The sequence below is a fragment of the Rattus norvegicus genome, chromosome 11, assembly GCF_036323735.1.
Source record: "Rattus norvegicus strain BN/NHsdMcwi chromosome 11, GRCr8, whole genome shotgun sequence".
In the NCBI taxonomy this organism is placed as follows: Eukaryota; Metazoa; Chordata; class Mammalia; order Rodentia; family Muridae; genus Rattus; species Rattus norvegicus.
The window spans coordinates 88252432-88273485 of record NC_086029.1 but is presented as its reverse complement, the minus strand read 5'-3'; the positions used below and the strand labels follow the sequence as shown (position 1 = coordinate 88273485).

The 21054-nt window shown below is 41.0% G+C and overlaps 1 protein-coding gene across 1 annotated transcript in view; it reads right to left on the bottom strand.

The window, feature by feature from the left end:
- Positions 1-21054, bottom strand: part of P3h2 (prolyl 3-hydroxylase 2) — a 141136-nt gene that overhangs the window by 6736 nt on the left and 113346 nt on the right. The window contains exons 4-13 of the mRNA NM_001025627.1: positions 17950-18081; positions 16107-16249; positions 15682-15771; positions 13898-13938; positions 12615-12709; positions 4835-4962; positions 4168-4263; positions 3391-3541; positions 2447-2564; positions 634-709 (exon numbers count right to left, since the gene is read on the bottom strand). Of these exons, the coding sequence (NP_001020798.1) occupies positions 634-709; positions 2447-2564; positions 3391-3541; positions 4168-4263; positions 4835-4962; positions 12615-12709; positions 13898-13938; positions 15682-15771; positions 16107-16249; positions 17950-18081 (1070 nt within the window). The remainder of the gene's footprint in view (positions 1-633; positions 710-2446; positions 2565-3390; positions 3542-4167; positions 4264-4834; positions 4963-12614; positions 12710-13897; positions 13939-15681; positions 15772-16106; positions 16250-17949; positions 18082-21054) is intronic.

Below are 21054 nucleotides of genomic sequence, written 5' to 3'. Positions count from 1 at the left end.
TCATTTTGTGGTTTAGTGTTCTCATAGTGTGTTTGGTCTTTGGCTTAATGACCAAAAGAGTCTAATCTTATAGTCTGTGCATGCTAAGGATGCTGGTTTCTGAAGCCATTTTTTGACTGTGAATAAAATGGCTGTCTGTGACTTTTACTTTAAATATTTGTGAATATAAATATCCATTTGGAGGAAAAGCTCATGGCTTATACTTAATTGTATATATCAATTTGCATGCACATATGTACATGTTTGGAAACTCATGCTTAGTCTAAGCACTCTGGCTACTCAAAGCCATTGATTCGTCCTTGATATGGGTGACTTAGGAACTGAGGCTGGAAGATTCCCACTGGATTACTTGACAGAACCTCCAGGCTGTGATCCCACAGCTAATATCATTTAAATGACAGTGACGGAGACCTTAAAAAAATCCCTATTTCTCAATTTGCTCATCTTTAAAATGGACTAAAATGGTGACTTATGCTTTAGTATTTTTATTACGTATAAACCACCGGAACCCTCTTTTCTTCTTAAGTTCTTGAGCTCAGAACTATTTGAAACCCAACAATCTGAAAGATCCCAGAGAGATGGTAATGCTGGATTGAAGATACTAAACTACAGTTTAGGAAAAGGGTGACTTACAGTCACAGTTTTAGCATCCATTTCCGTGAAGATGAATTCTCCTCCTTCAAAGTCGTCATTCATATACAGGAGAGCACTGTAAGGAGGGGGTGGGGCAGTCAATGACAGTTCAGTCTTCAACAGCATCACAGTAAAATGTGGACGACTAGTGACGAAGGGAGTGGCCTGAACGGGGAGTTGCCTTTGATGCTGGCCCTCCAAACCTGTGAAATTAGGTTCAGGAGTGTCTGGGCTAACTCCTGTTGCTTACTGGTCCCTTTCTGTGTGGTTTTGGCCTCATTTCAAAACTCACTTTATGCTGTCAACAGCTAACCAGGCTTGATTTCAGATAGCCCTCTAAATCCAGCCACATTGCTTATAACTCTCTTCTTCCCACATATAGAAGAAGCCCCGGGATGGGTTTCTCTTTCTTTAGCTTAGGTAATGCATTCTAGCCTGGTCATGCAGATAGGAAATGCTCACTAAATATTTTGAATAAAATACAACATAGCAGCTGTCATGTTATTAAATATTAACAGTCACTACATATTAACATATGTTGTTTCATGCTAGGGTATCTTCTCTTAGTGTACTAACATATCCCCTCATACTGTACACCAGTATTCCCCTTTTGAGTTTCTATTTCCTTTTACTTTTTCCAACATAATGTTTTTATTGAATATCTGAGAATTTCACATCATGTACCCCAATCTCTCAGGTCTCCTCATCTCCTGCCCTTTGACCTATGCCTGAAAGAAGATGAAAACCAAAACCAAAACCAAAACCAAAACCAAGTCTGATTGTGTTGCCCATGAACTCCCTGGAGCATGTCAAACTCCCAGTAGCCAGCCCTGTATAGAAAACTGAGTTCTTCCCCATCATTTCTGTTTTTATAATGGAAAAACATAGACATGATTTTGGTGAATGTGAATAATACACATGCATGTGATAATGTGTTATGTATGTTAAGGGACCATGCCTGTGAGCTCTTGGAGTGGGAAACACATGCAAAATGATACGCTTTGGTGAAACAGATTGATCTAGAAAGCGGCTTGTCTAATTAAAAGGAGGCAAAAGGAGCATGATGCTTAAGGCAAAAATGAGAAGGCTCCTTGTCACGGTAAAATTTTTAAAAAAGTTTCTTTTGTCCCTCACCAGTGCTGGCACCACAGGGCCACATGGTATCTGCAGGAATATTTCCATCTCAGTCAGCAAAGCCTCTCACCCGCTCTGCTCCATCCCGTACCACACTGCTGATGGCTTCTCTCTGAGCCTGGAACAGTCTCTCTACCCATCTAGTTCCCAAGACAGTTGACACCATGCCAGACATACATATGCCAATTCCATGGGGGGCCCAGGTGTCCTGCCACCATACACTCTCTTGAACTCAATTAAATCACCAAACGAAAGAACACACAACACAATAATTGATAAGATACAATTGCCCACCTAGATAAGATATAGTTTGCTCATCTAGACACACCAAATCCTGTACACATCCATCCCTTAAGAATAGCCACAACAACCTGTAAATGTGCAGAGAGAAATCTTAACATCTGCCGCCATGTTCTCTTGGCTGCCCACCCCCAGCCCGCCCCATCTCTTCCTCTCTGAAACTTTTCTCCCGCCCATGCTTCCTTCTCGTCCAATCACAGGCCTTGTTCTATCCTGTACCCGCCTTCACCCGCATAATGACATCAACCTACAGCTCCTGCTCCATCATGGATGCTCCAGGTGATGCCTGGAGAACTCTGCTTCACCGAAAGGAACAAGGAAGCAGCAAAGCAAGGCGGCTTCCCTCTTCCCACCAAAGCTTGACGAGGAGCGGCCCTACCTATAGTCCCGAAAGGTGTAAGCAGGAGGCTCCTTCCAGCATTCGTTGGCTTCTGGATCCAGCAAGCAGTTGTCCGCATGAATGGGGTGACTGAGGTCATTTCTTCGATCCTGCTGCCCTGCCAAAAGAAGGAACAAAGAGAATTGGGAGCAAGCAGGATGAAGAACGGCAGCAGAGTCACCGCAGTGTGCAAGGAGAAAGCACAATTTGACGGCCATCTTCGGTTTCTGGCTGTCCCTTGCCCAGATGGGGAGACAGAAGGAAGTGGTGCTATATAAAAATAGCGGCTGGCTGAGGGACTCCTGTGCTTCAGCTTAATCTTGATAAGGAACTTTGGCCAAGCCACACGCGTCTTTTCAGCTATAGAAGATGGAATACATATATCTGGTAAAGCCCAGGCATTGTATGGCTTGCCCTGCATGTGGGTTAGCAAAGGCTCCAGGAGGACTAGGAGATGTAAACCAAAGGTTCTGACTCACTCTCCAATGGTGTAACGGGCTCTGACAGGTAGGTCTTTCCACTCACACTGAGGTGAGTGAGGAGAAAACCAAAAGTCTGACAACAAGCTCGAGTGAGGGGCACCTGTCTCTCAGAATGCTCTTCAGTGAGTTCCTCACCGTCTACATCTCTGCTCTACTGTGGCCACAACTGTACTTTCCAGCTTCCCGAGTCCCTGAAACCCCAAGCAGAGAAGCATTTTACTTCTGTCTTAGCAATTATGGGAAAATGGATTTGAAGGCAGAAAATGTACAGAATGAGAAGGACTCCTCCAGAACTTTAGGAATCAAAGGGGAAGAAAACGAGTTAATAAATTTCTGTTGTTTTAGACAGCTATAGTCCTCGTAACTGACCATTCTAGAATGTAATAGGGCTTTACAATGCATTGTTTTCTTTCCTGGGGCATGCTAAGCAGAAGGCAACAAGTTTAGGCTCTGGAAACCTACCAGACAGGGCTGTTCTGCAGACCATGTGTGTATAGGAAAAATACAGGGTTGAGTTCAGCATGAAATAGGACTCCACAATCTTCCGAGCCTTCTCGCTGATGTCATAGAACAGCCGTGCACTCTTCAGTGGCACCCGGCCTTCATAACCAAACTGAAACAACAGAAAGCCAAGGACGTTGGAGACCATGGGGTTGACTGGAGGGCTCGAGACCAACAGGCTCTAGGTTTCATTCAGAGAATACAAACTAGCCATCTCTGTATCAACTAGGAAGAATAACTTCTACATGCTCATGGCTTCAGATAGAACAATGAACCACTGAACCAGCCTCTTCCTAACCACAGAGGGAAACTGAAAAGCTCAATACTCTCTCTTCTCTTATAATACCTTATCCTTCATCTCCTATAATATACACTTCATCCTTCTCTAATACAGTTTCCAGAGAAGAATTACTGATTTTGGAATGTTTCCGTCAGTAGCTCATGACGTCCTTGAGGATACTGGCTGCAGTTTTGGGGAGACAGAAACTAAGGAAGCATGAAGCTTGGTGGATGGATGTGTGAATGAGGGGATTTTCCGAACTGCGGTGGTCAGGCTGCGGTGTAGTGAACAAGCATCTGCTGAGAATGAACCCTCAGCACCACCAGTGAGTGACAAAGCCACCAACCAAGTTCCATTTCTCAGTTGCGCCCCTCTAAACTCTTCTTCCTCAGTCTGCCCTTCACGAAGGCCTCTGCCTTCTCCCAGGAACTCAAGCTTAAGGGAAATAAAGAATTTACTTTGAGTGCTTTCAAAACAGTTGCTCCTTCAAACTTCTCATTGGGTGTGTGGGGTGACGTTTTCCCTCGGTATCCATCACCAACCAGCATGATTCCCTGAGGATAAAATGAATTAAAAGACTCTATTAGTGACGAGTAAAAATCTATCCTTTCTGCTTTGGCTGAGAAAACAACCCAGGACTCGGTATCATTTAACCCAATGGTTCAGAGACAACCAATTCTAATCAACGGAGGGCATTTTCTTTATCTTCAGCCCATTTTCATTAAAAAATAGATCACCTTTTCTTAAATAGACATATAATTTAAATTCTTCATGTACTGGCTAGTCGCTGGTTAGAATAAAGAGAATTCTCCAGAGACTTTTATGCTAGGCGGGCACATGCTGGGTGGCTACTCTCCTAAGAACTAAGCCAGGGGGAGTTTCAGATCATTCCAACCCCGGAGCTACAAAGCACCTCCACAGAGACTGTCTACCACCTCAGTAAGCGCAATTTCAGTTTCCCTTGTTGTCCTCAAGGGTTCTGACACTCTGGCTTAGGGACTGCCCTTCTCCAGGACACCGTCCTACAGGCTAAATGCTGACTGGCAAGCATCTTCTTCCCTCTATGTCACTGCCTCCAGGCTGAGCATAGGTTAGCTTTAAGGTCTCCTATTCTCTAGTCCTCACACTGGCCACACTGTGCAGCTCCCGGCACTGTTCTTCCGACAGGACGTTATCTAGGAGAACCCGCTGAGTCCCGTTCAGCTGCTCGGAGTTGTAGACGAAGGTGATGTTCTCATAGAGCAGAGGGCCACCTGGAGGGAGAAAGAGCGTCTTTCCTGTGACTTCCACCCTCTAAGAGGGAGCACAGAAAACCCAACAGTCAGTCTGCAATGGAGAGTGACTGCGGGAGATGCAGTCTCCATAGGAACACAAACACACAAGACAAATTGCATAGTACAAAGCTTGATAAAGGTTTAGGTCTCAAACCTGGGGATAAACTGCTAACTGAGGTGCCGATTAGCATATCAACATGGATGGACTGTTTCCCAGTCTCTGGCATACATACCCCTACTCTGAATACCCCCTGTGCGGGGACTAGGCAAGGTATCTCTTGTCAAGCTTCCCTTTCTCATATAACCCAGCCATTTTAGCTAAGATGGCCTCTTGGCCTTTGGGCTGACACTCATCATTCCACTTTCCTGGCCTTTTGGCTTCTGGCTGTCTTATCCCCCTTCTTCTTATGTGTCAGGTTCACGTGGCAGGTGGTGTTCATGCTGGACTCTCCCAGATGCCTCTGTCTGTGCTTTCTCTTATCTATAATAAAACCCTCCACCCTTTAGGAACGGGCATCGCTTCCTTTACTTTCTTCTTTTTATTATTCAACAAACGCAATACGGATTGAGGGTAAGTAGATGTTTAAGCGCCAGCTCTCCCACAGGGCTATAAGCATTGAATGTGCAGCGGTTAAACCATTTTTTAAATTTAATTCTGCTCTGAGAAAGCAGCATTCCACATGCTTCAGTATCTCCTCCAGGAAGATGCCTTTCTTCATGGTCCCTCACTGTAGCTCTGATGCAGCATCACGACCAATGCATTGCTGTAGATTCCTGCTCGCTAAGTACAGTACAGGTCTGCCACCCAGATTCCTTCCGCATGCAACTCAGACATCAGGGAACACAGCATCCCCTGGTTTCCAACACTGTTGACAATGTACTCCTATATTTAGGGCAATTGTTTTTCTTCACGTGAGTGTTTTCTGGAGTGTTTTATAACCATTAGCCCCACATAGCCTCCTTGGAGGATGAGGGGTGGAGGAATGTTGGTGAGAAAAGCAGAGACTGAAGTAGAAACTTAACAAAGAAAGAGAACAATTCCTTTCCCTACTGGAGTCATGAATGTAAAAACCTGATACATTCCTGAAGGTACCACATCTTGCTGAAGGAGGCCAGCTATGGAGGGCACAGACAGTTAAAGGGCATTGTCAGGAGAGTGGAAAGACAGCCACTAAAGGAAGAAAAGACAGAAATTGATGTTTCCTTTATCAATATGAGCAGATTGGTCAAACTGGGGACAACCACTATCTGTTAATCTGGTTTGAATATGAGCTCTGTCACAGTAATGGCTAATGGAACACTGAAAGAAGGAGGTAGAGTTCATCAGTCCTGAGCCATGCATAGCTATTTGCTCCTGGAGGAGCATCAGTGCTGACAAGCTATCTTGGATGTAATTTTCCTTCTGTGCATGCAGTCATGAAGCTCTGCTTGTATAATCTGCATTTATGCTTCATATAACTTAGTGCCAAAAATTATGAAACCAAAGAAAAGCAAGAACGTAAAAGAAACAGCATCCCAACGAGAAATACTAGTGAAAAGGGTTGATATTACTTTGCTTAAAATAAAATACCAGATTTCCCGTGAACATTCTCCTGAATGATTGGGACACATTCTTTGGGACTTTCATTGCTCATAGCATGTGACTGTACAGTGTGTTTTCAACCCACTCTTTAAATATTGAAACTACTATGGAAACTCAGTGAATGTGATGAAGTTTACTTTTAATCTGGCTTGGCCTGACCACATTAGTTATAAGCCTATCAGTTTGATTTATTGTTAATCTTCAATCAAAGCAACCGGTGTAAATTGACCTTAAGTGCCCCCATCAAGATACACATCTGGAGTAGGACTCAGCTAAAAAGCAGTCATTCTGATGACCTAATCATTGCTTCCATTAATTTTAAAATCTAGTATCAAAATTTATAAATGTAGGATTTCTTGGATTCTAAGAAATCCGCAGAATCCCAGTTTTCAGGATCACATATTTATATAAGTAGAAAAGTAAGTCGTTTTCTTTTGATGATTCTTAGAGTTTGTTGTTCGGCTCACTTGTAAGTGGATTTTAGCCATAAGGTACATGATCCACAGAACCAGAGAAGCCAAATAACGAGGCCCCAAGCGAAGATGCTTGAACCTCATTCTGATGGGGAAATAAAATAGGCATCAGAGGTGGGTGGAGGGAGAGAACTGGGTGGGAGAGGGTGTCGGGAGGGGGATGGGGAGGGGGAATCAGGAGAGGGAGCGAGAAGAGAATGAAAATCAGCAGTGAGCAGGGGAGGGGGTATCTCTTAGATGAGCCAGAGATCTAGGATAGGGAGACTCCATGGAATCTATGGGGGTGACCCACGCTGGGACATCTTGAAGTGGGGCATATGGAGCCTGAAGTGGCCTGTAACCTGTAGCTATACAGGACTCCCAGTGTAGGGATAAGGACACCAACCCCCACACAAAACCTCTGACTAAAAACGTGTCCTGCCTACCAGAAGTGCAGGGACAAAGATGGAGCCGAGACTGACGGGATGGCCAGCCGATGACTGGCCCAACCTGAGACCCATAACATGGGCAAGAACCAATCTCTGACGCTATTAATGGTTCTCTGTTATACTTGTATAACTGTCCACTGCAAGGCTCCACCCCAGTAGCCAGTAGAAACAGATACAGAGACTCGGAGCTCAGGGAGCCTTGTAGAAAACTTGGGGGGAGGACTGAGGGTCCTGAAGAGGATAGAGACTCCACAGGGACACCAACCTGGACCCTTGAGGGCTCCCAGAGTCGTCAGAATCGTCTACCTGAGTACCCCACATATATATATATATATATATATATATATATATATATATACATATATATATATATATATATATCAGATGTGCAGCTTGGGATTCATCAGTTAATCTATAGAACCTTTATGGACAATGTCACATACAGTCAATCTATAGAATCCATATTTACGGAATGTACAGTCACATCTGATCTTTATTTACTGTATTTTGTTCTCTGAGGAGATTTATATAAGCTTTCTTATTCACATGGAATTGACTTATTTATCACCTGTTAAGTTTTTATTACATTGTGCTGTGGTTAAATATGCTTAAATAGATTCCTCAGGGGTCAGGCTCCCAAATTTGAATGACCGCTGGCTACTTAGCTGCGCTGAACTGAACTGCATTCTTGCCTCATGAGGATCGTTACTCTGCAGGCTTCGGCAGGGACAGAGATCCCACACTCTGCTATTAAGTCTCTGCCCCATCTCCCTTCCATGAGATATGAAACTACACGCTGAACTAAAGCTGTTTCCCCATAAGTTGCCTTTAGTCATGGTGTTTTATCGTAGCAAGATAAACCCTAAGATATCGGCCAAACCTCAACTGAGATGTTGGGATAAACTTTGTGGGAGACCATGAATTCCTGGCCATATCCACATTGACCCACAGAAATGATGAGAAAATAAATGACTATTGTAAGCAGATGAAACTGGATAAACCAAAAATAACAACCGTTCCTTCACAGGCCTTTTCCATATAGTTTGAAAGAGACGTTCCAATCTATGTAACTAATTAGAATTATAACTTGAGGTAGATACCTTCAGACTCAGAAAACTGCATATTTACTGAAACTTAGAAATTAAAAAAAATACTCTTTGTGCAAGAAAGGCAGGAGAGTTGTTGATTTAAAAAAATTGCCAAAATGAAATTTAAATAGAACAGAGAGATTAGTGTACTAGACTGTTTTGCAAGTTGTCAAGTATTCATTAGTTTCTGGTTTGAAGTAATTTACTTGAATATCAATAAGATCATTCTTAAAACATGAATTTTAATATTACAATGCTAAAACATTTAGAAAAAATATGCTACCACCTAAGTTCCGTATAAGTGTTTGCAGCTGTTATCATCACTATTGAACTAGTTAGCCGTAATCAGAATACTATATTAGATTCTGATATTGGTGTTATTAAGCTTGCCTCAATGGAGTACAGAAGAGAGGTTTAAAATGTTGGCAGCACTCCAAGTCCTGCAACAAGTAACACTCAAATACTACATAAAGGCAGGGGGCCACATGAAATGTCTTAGATATGAAGAATTGAAGAGATTGGGAAAAATGGTATTTGAAATAGGCCTTTTCTGAGCTAATATAATTACCACAAAATGTTTAAAACAAATGAAAGAAAGAAGGAAAGAAAGAAAGGGAGAAAGGGGGTGGGGACTTTGGTATTCATGAGGATGCAGTCAGTCCAAAGATGACTTCCAGTAGCACACCAGACAGAGGAAGATGTGAAAATTATAATAAAAATGTAGTCCAATAGGTTGTGGTTCCTGGGGCCTGGTTTGATGGCTGCAGTCAACTTTTAACCACTGTGCAGGAAGATTTAGTTAGCCCACTTAATTCTTCTCTCATCATAAAGTATGTGCCTGGCTCGGGCTCCCTGGATGCAACAAAGATCATGTAGAGAAGTGTGCCCTGTTGCTTCCTGCTTGTGGTTCATGGCAAGAGCAACAGTATTCCCATAAATATCACATGTCACTAAGCATGGGGCAGTTGCAAGCTAATTACCCTTCCTTCACAGATGATCACTACAGGATTAAGGAGTGACATTTCATAGTGCGCTTCCTATCACAACACAACCGGACACCAAGCTTTCAGAGTCCAAGTGCAACATTATTTCTGCGGCATTCCCAGTCACTCTGGAGTCATTAGCAAGTACAGTCTTTGGAAAATTCATGTTAAAAGAATGAGTAAGTGACAGAGGTATCTTCAGTAAGTCATCATGAATGTTTCTTACATGGGGCTAGTTTTGAGGTGGCCCCCAATGACTGTCCTCTTGGTACCAAATGGCTGTCCCGTGTGAATATTATTTAACACTAACTTGAATAGATTACAGATTCTTATTTTATGGCATGTGCCTCCTGCCTTTCCCCCTTGACATCTGCTTTCTGCCAAGCCACCAGAGTCTTCTGGGACTAGTAATTTTATAGCTTACCACTATTCTCAATTTGGATTTTATTCAAGTGACTGGGGGTACTGCAGTTGTGATGTAATAAGAAATGTATTCATATTTTGTTACCAGTTCCTAGTTCAACTCGTAAGACACTTAAGTTTCCCAAATAATAGGAATATATTTTAATCATTCATTGTCTTCCTAAAGCTCGTGCTTAATGCTAATAAAGTGCCTCATGGTGTTTCCTTTGTATAGACTCAGAATGGGCCTAGTCCCAGAAGGACCAAGGATCAGAGGGTTACAAGTTGCACTTTGGGAAATGGAGATGGTGGAATCAGGCTCTGTACAAGGCTTAAGTACCAGGTTATAGAAGCTTGCAGTGGAGGTTCTGGGAGGGTAGTAATGCAGAGTGCAGGGAAGAGCTGTGTCCTGGTCACCTTACACCTTGCCCTGAGTATACTTCCTCTGCTGGTTCATTTGTATTCCATGTTGCATCTTTTATAGAGAACTGCTAAGCATCCTCTGATCAGAACTGTCAAACTCATAAATTCCAAAATGGATCTTGGGGGCCCTCATTTGTACATGGACAGAAAAGAGATCAATCAACATAGGTGAGTGCCAAATAGCTCTTGTCATCTGAAAAAAAAAAGAAGTGGGGACAAGGCCTAAGCCTTTGGGTTCTGATGCTGTCTCCAGGTACAGAACACAGGGACAGAATCTACAATGTCACACGAGTGGCTCCCGGATGCCTGCTGAGTGACAGTGGTGGAATGAATCCCATGCACCTTTTCACAGAAATAGTCTGTTTTCATGGAAACACAGAAAACAAGGGAGGTGTGGTTTTATTTATCTTTCATACTGGCAGATTTCCTGATATCCATTTGTTAGTGCAACCAAGAGAACTGTGGAAATGGTAGCTTTGGATAATGAACCACTCATTACAAAGATTTTCCCCTCCACCCTTCCTGCTAACCTTAGTGACCAGACATTGGATACCTTGATAGACGAAATGTGAAAAAAGCTTTGCACTCTGGCAAGGGCCCTGGAGTTTTCACAACATTTTCATCAAAGAACTGGTGCATTGGCATTCACTTCCTGGGTGACTTCTCGGCTTCAAAAGGAACCTGAACTCTGGCTGACGAGGAAGCTTTCAGGCTCTGGGTCCTGGAGCTACATACGGAGGTCTAGGTCACAACAGGTGAGCCTATCATCCTGTTTACTGTTTCTAACCAACTTGATGAAAGCACAGGAAGGAAAGGGCTAGGAAACCCAAGACCAGCGAGAGCCAGAAGTTTCAGAGAGCCAGGGAGGTACTAACCAGCTCTCCTGGGGACAGCAGGGCAGGCTCAATGCATTGCTTTGGTCTCATATATTATAGCTGGGGCTGAATAAATGCAGCTCCACATTTGTGGGTCCAAGAAAACATAAAACTAAAAAAGCTAAAACAAAATTGTGTATGCATCTATTAATACACATCCATGTTTTCTTCATCTTGTTTCCTAGCGAATATACTATAGCATATATAATATTATAATATGTGCATAGCACATTATATTATGAACTATAAGTAGTTTTGGATGACCTAACGGATGCAGGAAGCTGCATAGTTATTCTGTCAATTCTGTCATATTTTACCTCAGGGTTTTGAGCATTCTTAGAGTCTGATATACTTAAGATAGGGTCAGTCCCAGGACTAATACTTGTATATTCTTATACCTGTATTTTGCCCATATGGCTTATACTATAGATATACTTTAGGTATAATTATGTAAAATCAATGCAGTAGGTATAGAAGAAAATATGGTCATCGGGTTCAAGTGCTTGCCTGACGTCATGTTTTGTGAGACATTGAGTAAGTGACTAAATTGCCTCTTGTGAGAGACTGTTACTATGAAAGCGAAGGCAACATGAGTTTGCTTGAAAAATAACGGTGTTAAGAAGTACTGCTAATGTTGTCAATGGTACTCTTGTTAACAGTATATTATTATAACGATGCTTGACTATGTAAAACTGCTTGGGGCAGTACTCTGCAGCTCCACTAATTCTGTTCTTTTGTGACCAGGCATATAGCATTCTGTTCTTATCGCTACACCTTTGTCCCACTTGTTTTAATCACTAGAGCAGCTCTCTCTACGCCACTGTAAATCACTCTGAATTATCTTTAGGCTGATGTTGTAGAGGAGTTTTAGGCTACATACACATCATGCACAAAGCCCAGCATCACATTTCCACCATATCATATATATATTTAAAAATAAAACTTATTTTTATTCAAAGCCCCACTCAAACCTATTTTATTCAAGCATCTTCGATGAACTGTCCTAAGATCCTACATGACCCAATGCCTTCTTCGAGATCCTTGGATATGCAGACTATCCCACACTATCTAGCACTCATTCACTGGCTGGACAAGAGAACTCAGTCCAGTGACCTCTCTATCCCTCAAGTATTCAGCTGAGAATGGGGAGGCCTACACAGTCTCTGCCTAGTTCAAATAATGGAAGGAGTGTCCGGAAACACTTTCTCAGTGACACAGAGGTCTGAGGCATTCTTGTGTTTAAGTATTGATTTAGGGCATTGGCAGATATAGTGTTAATCTTTCAGAGAAATGGATTCAACCTCAAACTCTTGAAGAATTCCTCCACCTCACCCTCTACCTTGGTCCTTACAGAGATAAAAGCTTGCAAGTACTCACCTTCTCTAAGATCTCGACCTATCTTGGGTGGTGACTTCTTCCCCATGGACAATCCGTGAACTTCTGCCCCATCCATATTCACTCCCGAAGGGACTCTGTCCATCCAAAGAAGTTGAGACTGAAATTTTTCATTAAATAAAATTTCCCCAAGGTAAAGAATACTGTATTTACATATGCTCTGATTCTGAACTGCATACCACTCACCTATCTTTCTAAATCAAATTCTCTGTCATGCCTCTATGTGGGTCTCTCAGCTCCCTCCAAATGCTGCTGTCTCTTTAAGTCTTTTCTTGCATCTTTTATTACAATTAGATCCACTCCCTTCATATCAGTCGATTGTCCACAAAGAGCAGGAAAAGTGATTGTGTGCGCCTTCATGTACTGTTTCTTGAACATAAACTGTATCACTGAATAATGCTCAACTAGAGATAAACCATGTCCTAATGTTAATAGTTGGTTCTGAGGAGCCGACCTTTGCAAATGCACCAGTGATAGTAGACAGCCTTTCTATCTCCACAGCCTTGGTATGTCCAAACAACCCTTAATATCCTAGATTCCCTCCCAGTCATATTACGTCACCCAAGGGCTTATTGACTTCAAGGTTCTAAGACCTCCTCCAGATTTCTGTGGCAAAACCATAAGCTAGTGTCCTCCATTGACAGGGGTCCCTTCTATTGATGTGGCCTTTCTCAATTTGACTGGACTGTGTGATCCCAAACAGGCAACTCACACATGGGATAAGTTTGAGTTATTTAAAAACAGGTGAGTTGACTTCAATTGTATTAAAATGGGTTCTCTTAGTTTCAATTTGCTTAATAACAATACCTAGTTTACTATATAGAAATCTTTCTGGCTTTGATTTCAAATGACTATAGTAAAGGAATTCACCATCACCACAGAAATTGTGTGAGTATGATCAAAATGTGTTGCATAAAAATCTCGAAGAACAAAAACCATTTTAAAAAGCAAATTTTATAAGATTTCTTAATAAAAGTCACATCCAGCTTTGGGCAATAGAAAATCACAGGAAGTTAGCATTTTGAGAACTCTTGGGCTAACTTCTCCATTTAAGGAAAGAATCTCCATACATGTGAGAAAAGTAATTCCTCAAAACCACACAGAAATGAGTGGGAGAGTTGAGGCCAGGATCCCGCTCCTGACATGCAAGTCAGAGGTCATAAATCCACAGCTGTCTCTAATCTACTGGGGTTGCGTTCCCAGCACCATCTCCCGCCCTGAGATTTTCATCTTGCTTTAGTCTGTTTTGCAAATGAAGGACTCACCGGTTCTCATCCTGCCGTCCTCCATAACTGATCCAGTAATTCTGTTTACAGTTGAAGAAAAGGTATATATTTATTACCAAAATACCATTTATAGGAATAAAAAACTTAGAAAACCTGAAATATCCAGAAACTTATACTGTGTATTGATGAAGAGAAGGCTAATGCAATTTTGCCAAAGGCACCATGGATAACAAATGAATCAAAAGACTGTGTAGAATTAGGCGCTTGGTCCTCTGGTTCTGGATAGAGACTTGGAATTTAATAACGGAAAGGGCTTCTAAGATCCTTCAATGCAAGTGCTTTGTGGATTATGACTAAAACTTGAACAAAGAAATCAAGCTGGATTAATTATATGACCAGCACCATGAAGTAGGTGTTATATTTTGGATTGTCTTGGGAAAATTCAATTCTTCAAAATACTAAGTAGGAACAAATACATGTATTACATCGGAAATATTACGTTAAAATAACCTAATTTTAAAAGTGTTTTGCTGCCAATAAGCCATAATTAAGAACCAAGTAAAAAATGTTGTAATTAATGATTTCATCAACACATTAACATAAATATTGAATAAAATATTCAGAATTAAGTAGATACATGGAAAAATCTATACCTAGGTTATTCAAAGAGAAAAAATAATACTATGTGAAAAGGAGAAAATAGTATAAAGTGCCCATTAGAAAATAGAAATTCAAATAGCAATACTATAGCAATTGGCACGTAATATATGTGAAGAGTGCAGATGCTTTTCCTTTTGTAACGTGGTAAATTGGGACTTTCTTGTACCAATAGAAACAATGAAGTTATCAGAAATATTTTCTTTAGAAAAGAATTATGTTTCAAAAACTTCCAGGCCCCCTTATTTCTCATGCAAAATGAATGCATTCTTGGGATTTAGTTGAAGGTAATAGTTTAATAAAAATGATCCCTAGATTATATATGTTTGATAGAAATCAGAAATAACTGAAACATCAAAAGAATTAGTCATATATCAAATCCATCTACACAACCAAAACACTTTAAATCCTTAACATGAAAAGTCAGGTAAGTGTCTCATTAAATAAAAACAAGAACTTGTGTTTATCTATAGCACAGATGATGTCTACAAAGGGTTCTGTGTCATGGGCTGACAGGCTGATCAGAGGACAATACAATACAGGAAGCAGAGAAAGGACAGGACAGAGGCTGACTCATGACTCTGTCAGTGCCTTCTGAAGATGTATTACATTGTTTAAAGGACGGCACGCATTAAAAATATGAAAAATTTTACACCTGAACATTAGAAAACTAAAGCAAGACTGAGACAAATGAAACATGCACAAAATATTTGCTTCTGACTTTGGGCCTCAGCATCATGGGAATCTATCAAAATATTTAAAGTTGTATAATGTAAAGGCTTCTTTCAATTGGTGTTAATTTAGAGAGTTTATTAGGCTCTTTGACTAATGTGGCCAGGGCATTAATATTTAAATACCCACCAAGAAGATCATTTGAATGTGAGCTTTATTATTTTTCAAGCTTTCATATTTACTTTTAAATTACTTAATTTATTTATTCACTTTATAACCCTATCATAACCCCCCTTCCCTTCACTTAATGGTTAGGAGTACTGTCTCCTCTTCCAAAGGACCTGGGTTCAATTCCCAGCACCCATATGGCTGCTCATAGCTGTCTATAACTTCAGTTTCAAGGGATCTGACACGTACATATCAATGCACACAAAGCAAAATTAAATGTTATTAAAAAGTTTAAATAATAGTTCATTTTCTCATTTTATTCTTACTGGTTCAGAATATGAAAATCCCAGGCCCTCTGCAGCTGACTTGATCAGTTCAGCTTCAAGTTTATGACGTTTGACAAATGCTGTTAAATCCTAGAAAGAAATAGAATTCATGTTTAAATAACCACTAAGAAATGCGACCAATCCTGAAGTAGAACTTTTCATTATAATAGACAGTGAGCTAATATAAAAATCAGAGTTGCAAATGCAGTCCCCTTGGCAACAGTTTTGTCGCAAGATAGTGTTTATGAAGAGTATGTGCTTCTGGCATGGATAAAATTTGAAAGAATTAAGATCTGATCTGAAACAGACATTAAATCTCTATGTGTCCTTAAGGACAGCGCTTCTTTTTGTCATTGTTTGTTTTTAATCAGTTCTCCCTGAACCATAGTGCCCTTTAAAGAGATTTCTCTCAACTCTGGTCTCACCTCTCGGGCCTCAATGGATGCTGGGTCAGTGCTGTCATCCAGCAGACTCTCATAGAAGTCTACATTGTCCAGGACATCCTGGTCGTCTGGGTGGAACATCAGGTAGGCTTTGGCACACTCCAAGGCTTTCACATACTCACCAACTGGAGAAACAAGGTATTGTCACATTTGAATCAGTCAGATGTGCCCAGATGATTTCAGAGGGAGACTTCAATGTGTCTCCTGATGTCAGCATTGATCACAAGAAATGGCTGATAAACTAAGGTTGAGTAAAAAGACCAGAAGCATTCACACAGAAGGTCAGACATGATTTCAGGTACTTAGATGGTAGGGCCTTTTGTTTGCTTTGGTGCTTGGCACTTTGCAGAAATCTTCTAGAATCTCCATTAGACAGTACTTATTGGTAATTCCTGGAACACTAGAGCAAAACTGGGTGAACTAACAGCGACTTCTTCGTACTGTGTGGCCTATGTAAATATTCTGAGCATGGGTTTCTAATAAGATGATGATAATAAGCAGCTAGTTTGCCAACTTTGCATTCATGGGTCATGATGTGCATATGAGTTATCACTGTCATACTACCAGGACAAAGAGTAACCCCTTACTCTTGGAAAAGTAGGAAGTCTGCCAAAGCAGTTTTAAAATGTCGGTCTGCTTCATCATCATCATCATCATCATCATCATCATCACTTTAAAGGAAAAAAATACTTCTTTACGACTGACCTGATAAAAGACACCAATGCTGAAGATAGGGATAAATGACAAGAATTGCATTGAACCAAGTAATCATGACCTGTCAAGCAGCCACTCATTTCTCCACAAAGTGAAGATGTGGAGATCATAGTGACTTAGGTGATCCAAATACTATCAATTGCTTCTAAGTATAAGGGAGGGATATTCAATATCGCCTCTTCAATAAAAAAAGGAAACTAAAATTATTTTGAATTGCTAAAGTGTACCTAAGGGATTATGAGGCATCTAAACATTTTATAATATATTCTGATGATGAATAGTGGAATATATGGTCCACATGGGAGGAAAACTTGGCAATGTGAATCAAAACTACAAATGAAAAACTATTTGACCCAGTAAATCAACCTCCAGATATTTATCCTTAGACACTGGTATATAGATATACACAGACATGTGTAAAGTATTATCCACTTGAAATTTCACTGCAGTCACAAAAGATTACCAGCAACACACTATCCCTCCGTAAGGAGATGCATAAAATAAATTCTAATACAATGACTTACAGGCATAAAGAAAGAGAGAGCAGGAAGGTCTCTCTGTACTCATCTATTAAAGTTAAACAATCACCAGAATTTAAATTTGGCCCTCCAAATGATAGTTTCTTTTATCTTAGCAAAAATCATCTGGCAAGTATTAAGGAAAATACTTACAGAGGATAGTGTAAATAATGCTGTCTTTACATAAAAGAAAAAGGAAAATTCTGTGACTGTCTTTGTTTATGTATAGTTTTGGAAGTCTAAGAGATTTGGTGGAAGAACGTGAATGTGGCTGTAGATACAGACAAGGTGGCATGTTTTAATAGCTTTGCTTTAACACAGTCCTACTAAAATGATGTGTAAAAGCATCACAGGTTGAAAAAGAAATTTTGCAAGTCTAGTGTAAGTTTTGTGACATTGACACTGGAAATCCCGTGCCTCATCCATTGCTAGTGCCTTCCTCCATTGCTCTGAGCTGCACGGGTAGAAAGGTGCATGAGTCTGCATCGCCTTTGTGATGGAATGAAAGCGAGCAGGGGTCTGACGGTGGCCAGATGCATACAATGATGGCTAACCCCCAAGGGTTTTCATGGATGACCCCTCCCCCACTTTACCTCTGTAGTAGGCAAACTGGAGGTAGTCATAATGCAAGGGAAGAAAGTTCTCGATTGGTGAGAGGCGGCCTGGGCGGGTGGCAAGTTCCCTCACACACTCATGCTGACAGACCAGAACCTGCATGTAGTGATCTGGAAGGCAAGAGAGAGAGGGAGTGTTCTCCAGCTGCTGAGCTCATACCTTAGTCAGGGCTGCACGTCTACAGGGCACGCTTTCTTTACCACACCATACTCAGAGAAAGAGAGAAGAGAACTCTCTCTGTATTACCATTTCCTAGCCTGTAAACCTCATACAGACAGTGACATCATTTTCTCCAGGATCGCTTGACAGCAGTTGGTCCCAGACCTGCACACTACACCAGCCTTCCTGTGCATAGAGCTGAGTATAGACTTTCTCACTAGACATTTAGAGCTTCTCTTTGGATACTTCAGAAGGTTTGCGGTGCCCTGGAACTGAGATCAGAGTTTTACATCCTATGGATGTTTAGAAGCCATTCAGAGATGGACCACACAGCAAGTAGAAAGTTCAGCAGGTGAAAGGGAGGGACCACACTCCCTTTCCCAGTCAACGACTTTCTAAAGGAGGAAGTAAAAGGAATTTCCTTATACATACTGCTTAGACCTTATACTACCTGATTATAAATCAGGCTCTTGCCTAGTACTCTATATTCTAATATGTGGGATACTGTTTGGACAGAGAGTGGCAAAATGACAGGAAAGAAGACAGCTGTAGAATTAGAATGAACACTGCCTTCCTTGTACCTTACTCTGTGGTTGCTGTTTTCATTTAAACTCATCAAAGTGCAGAAGTGCAGCGGATTCCACGCCCCTTAGCTCTCAGCTCTATTTTGCCAAGAAACAAGCAGCTAACCACATTGGGGGGAACTCTCTTCCTCTTTGCCTAACTCTGAATTCTATCAAAAGATGGAGGCAATGTTTTCTAGGGACAGAATGCTTCATTCATGCTTGGGCTGACTAGGCTCCCTGGGGATTGAGAAAATCACTTGACTTCATGGCTACACAATTTAATTGGCCACAACTGCTTTTCTCAAGAGGTCCTCTGTTTAGTCAAAGTTCTTGGATCTGGGAAAACTTGGAGACTGGGGTTAAGACACAGGAAGGAAAAGTGCATTTGTTGGGTGGAGGCAAACATTTTCTATGACCTGGCTAACTTGAGCCTGCGTAGAACAGCAAACAGAATCAACACCACAATCCACCATGTTTTACCTCTGGCTGAGGAGGAGGAGGAGAGATAACGAGGCCTACGAATACAGTCTGAAAGTTAGGAATAAAGCAAGAGCTATGTTTCATATCTTGGGGAAACAGTTAGCAGCCAACTATAGACTCCTTCACAGACAAAAGTCTTCTTTGCCTTCAAACCTGTTTCCTCTAATATCAAGTGACAGGAAAGCGGAAAGATAACAATGTACCCACCAACAACTCCAAATCTGAAGGAATATATTGTCAAAACAGAGTATACACAGCAAATAAGAACAACCAAGATAGCCCTGACTGCACAAGGAGAGCTGACCATGGGAAACTCACCACCAAGCAGCCGTTTGTATTTTCCCCCACATGAAGTCTCTCCTAACTCTACAATTCAAGCATTATGGTTTCCCTAATACAGTCTCTATTGTAAGTGCCAACTTTACTCCTAATTGAGCTCACCTGAGTCAGACAAGCTTTCGCAGGGTGCAAGTGGTCATATCAATTTTATTTGCTGTATTCTTTTCCTTTCAATGTCATTGTGCAACTAATACATTTTTAATGCGTTCAAGGTTAAGAGCAATTGTGTGAGAATACTTTTAGGTTTTTGCTACAATAAATTGAGCATACTTCAGATTTCCATGACATCTTACCACAACTGTGGATATTTGGCTGGGACTAGAGAGACTGTGACTTATTTTCGCCAGCTGTTTTTTTTTTTTTTTTTTTTTTTTTCTGAGAGAAGAAGAGAAGGGATTATGCTGGTTGTGGTAATTACGAGCCAAAGAAACTGAGTGTGGATTTATCTTATCTGTTCATCTGTCCTTCCCCCAACAGCCAATGGGTTATGGTAACTTGACTTCAGTAACAGGATCTAGATCCTTTGCCAAAACTGTTCATGGCCACTGGCAGCACAGGTGCTGAGACAATGCATCAGGGGTATGGCATATCCCATAAAAACACAGCATAGTAAACTGCTAAATATAATTTTAAAAAAAGGCTAGCTCATTCCCCTTGCAAAAGACTATGTACTGAGAAAAAAATCAGTAATTACACAGTACAAGATGCACAAAATTGACTTTTCAATGAATCACCTTTAATGTTCACAGAAATACTGAAGGGTTTCAAATGTCAGCTGTCCAAAGAAACAAAACTTTTGGAAATAAACCCTCAAAATAACTCATGCAAGTATATTGATTTTAGGCAACTTAAATTTATGTTGGGTAACAAAGCTCTTCATAGGGTGGTAATTTAATGTAGTGATTTTGACTGTAATAGAAATATTGATTCTAGTTTATACTTTGTAGCTGTTCTCTAATTAGCTTCTGAAAACAGTCCACCTTTATTTATGGCTGGCATTATCACAAGCACGAGGCATTGCTAACACATTGATCTGTGCATAGTTATGGGTGTATATATCACATCCTTTATTCTTGCCTTCACCAACATATTCGTTCAGCCAATATTTACTAAGTAGCTCAGGGATTTGCTGAAGATTGAACACTTAAAAAGTTAGGGCACCAGCCAAGTGATAATGAAAAACACCCCAAAGGTTTACAAGGGGAAGGAGAGTGAGCGGCTCATCCAAAGAATTCAAAGAACTTAGGAAGTCAGGAATGAATACAGCATGTGAATATCATACTGGAAGTCCTTAAAGGGTATGGGCTTTATTCCAAGAGGAATGAAAGCCACAAGGGGAGAGAATTTATGTACAATAGCTCGGTAGTAAAGAATGTTGGCTCTGTATTGGAACTCGATCTACACTGCACACCAAGACCATGAAGGAAGCAGTCATGGGGGTTTAGTTAAAACACAGTTTTGATATAAGTCAGGGCAAACGGGGAGACTCAGTCAGCGTAAAGTGCCATGTGAAAGAACCATTTGTCCGGGCTTGGCAAC